Below are 1,800 nucleotides of genomic sequence, written 5' to 3'. Positions count from 1 at the left end.
ATTTCAAGTTTTCAACCAAATCACACATTCACACTGCGTGCACAAACTATATGATTGTTATCAAGATATAAAAGGCCAAGATTAATGCTTAATAATCAGCTAAGATTTAATTTCCTTTGTTGCTAATTAGTTACACGAGTTTATTAGTTAGTCTAAAACATAACTCTATCTCTACCACTACATTGCAAGAAAAAGATATCATGATAAATATATTATGCATAAATTAGTTCAACTTTTAAATAAATCGGATGTACAATTCGTTATAAAGTTACCTTAAAATGAGCAAAAATATGAATAAAATTTACCTTGATATAAATAAAAATTACGAAATATTTATTCTTTATTAATAAAAGTTACCCTAATGTAAATAAAGGCTACGAAATATTTATTCTTTATTGATAAAAGTTACTCAAAAAACTATAAAAGTGACCCTAAATTTGATAAAAGTGATCTTCAATAAATAGTAAATTACTGTACACATGTATACTAAAGTTACTCGTAAACTTATTAGGTAAAGTTATGATTAAAAAAATAAATTGAGGAACTTATCTGGTTTTGTGTCTATACCAAGGAGGCGAGGACAATGACAACTATAATTAGTTGGTCCTTTTTTTTTTTTTTTTTTTTCTTTTTTTTTTTTTTTGACAGGTTAGTTGGTCCTTTTCTAATGATCGACTCATCATAGCCCACAAAAATATGGTTTGGTGTATTCTTCTAAATTGTTAGTGGAAAATGCATATTTCGTCTCTTATTGATAGTTTTTTATGATCAATTTTAAGTCTCAAAATGTTAGACTCATTTTTTTTTCCAAGTATCATTAATATTAATATTAATATTTTACCAAAATTCTCTCCAATTTACAACAATATTTATACTAATTTAACTATTTAACTTTCTAATGTAAATTTTATTTTTCTATGTATTTTTATTTCTTTCTCTCTCTACTTTTTTGTATACCCAATATAAATTTACCTTTTTAATGTACTTTTAATATTTTTTTTTTTTTTACAAGTAGTTAACTATGAATATATTAAATAAGGTTCTTGTCTCCAAGGATAACAGGCCATACATCTAGAATGCAGTCCTCCATCAGCACTCGAAGCTCATTGTGATCCAAAAAGGATTTAGCAATGAGAGGAGTTGCATTATTACAGTTTCTAGGACAGAAATCAAAGCTACAAAAATCGAAAATGCTAGTTAAATTAAGAATGTCACAAACGATGAATTGAGCTGCTAACTTCTCTTTTATACTTCCCTGTAGCATCTTCACAAGGTGAAGACAACCTGATTCCACCTCCAGCCTTCTTAAACCCGCATCATAAGCCAAAGTGATCCCAAACAAAATTGCTTGAGCTTCTGCTTCTAGAGGAGAGCACTTGAGAGAGATCCCCATGCTGGCAGACATCCTAATATCCCCCACCTCATCCTTGACAACCATCCCAACACCAACTTTCCCATCAGCTGGGACTGCAACATCGGTGTTCAGCTTGAAATGGTTTACTTGGGGTGGATTCCATTTTGCAGCTTCACTGACAGAATGAGATTCAAGGGGGGCCTCTCGTATCATTGCAACTTCATACTCCCCTAACCAAGCTAATGTCTTAGTACAAGCAACCACTAGATCTGTCTTTTTCTTCTAAAAAACCCATAGATTCCTCATTCTCCAGGTTTGCCAAACAAACATCATTACAGTTTCCCAACTTTGAGCTACTTTGCACTTCTCAACCATATCAGAGCACCATTCATACAGATATGAAAATTGACACAAGGTAGTATCAATTCTTGCAAGAGAAATACGCC

At 31.4% G+C, this 1,800-nt stretch overlaps 1 protein-coding gene across 1 annotated transcript; it reads right to left on the bottom strand.

The window, feature by feature from the left end:
• Positions 1–1,030: 1,030 nt before the first annotated feature.
• LOC145633026 (uncharacterized) lies at positions 1,031–1,567 on the bottom strand. The gene has a single exon (XM_081685334.1). The coding sequence runs from the start codon at positions 1,565–1,567 to the stop codon at positions 1,031–1,033; it is 537 nt and encodes a 178-aa protein (XP_081541460.1).
• Between the last annotated feature and the right edge of the window lie 233 nt (positions 1,568–1,800).

Source organism: Chenopodium album, chromosome 5 (genome assembly GCF_948465745.1).
Source record: "Chenopodium album chromosome 5, dcCheAlbu1.1, whole genome shotgun sequence".
In the NCBI taxonomy this organism is placed as follows: Eukaryota; Viridiplantae; Streptophyta; class Magnoliopsida; order Caryophyllales; family Amaranthaceae; genus Chenopodium; species Chenopodium album.
The sequence above is the reverse complement of the archived record's forward strand: the minus strand, read 5'-3'. Positions and strand labels throughout refer to the sequence as shown.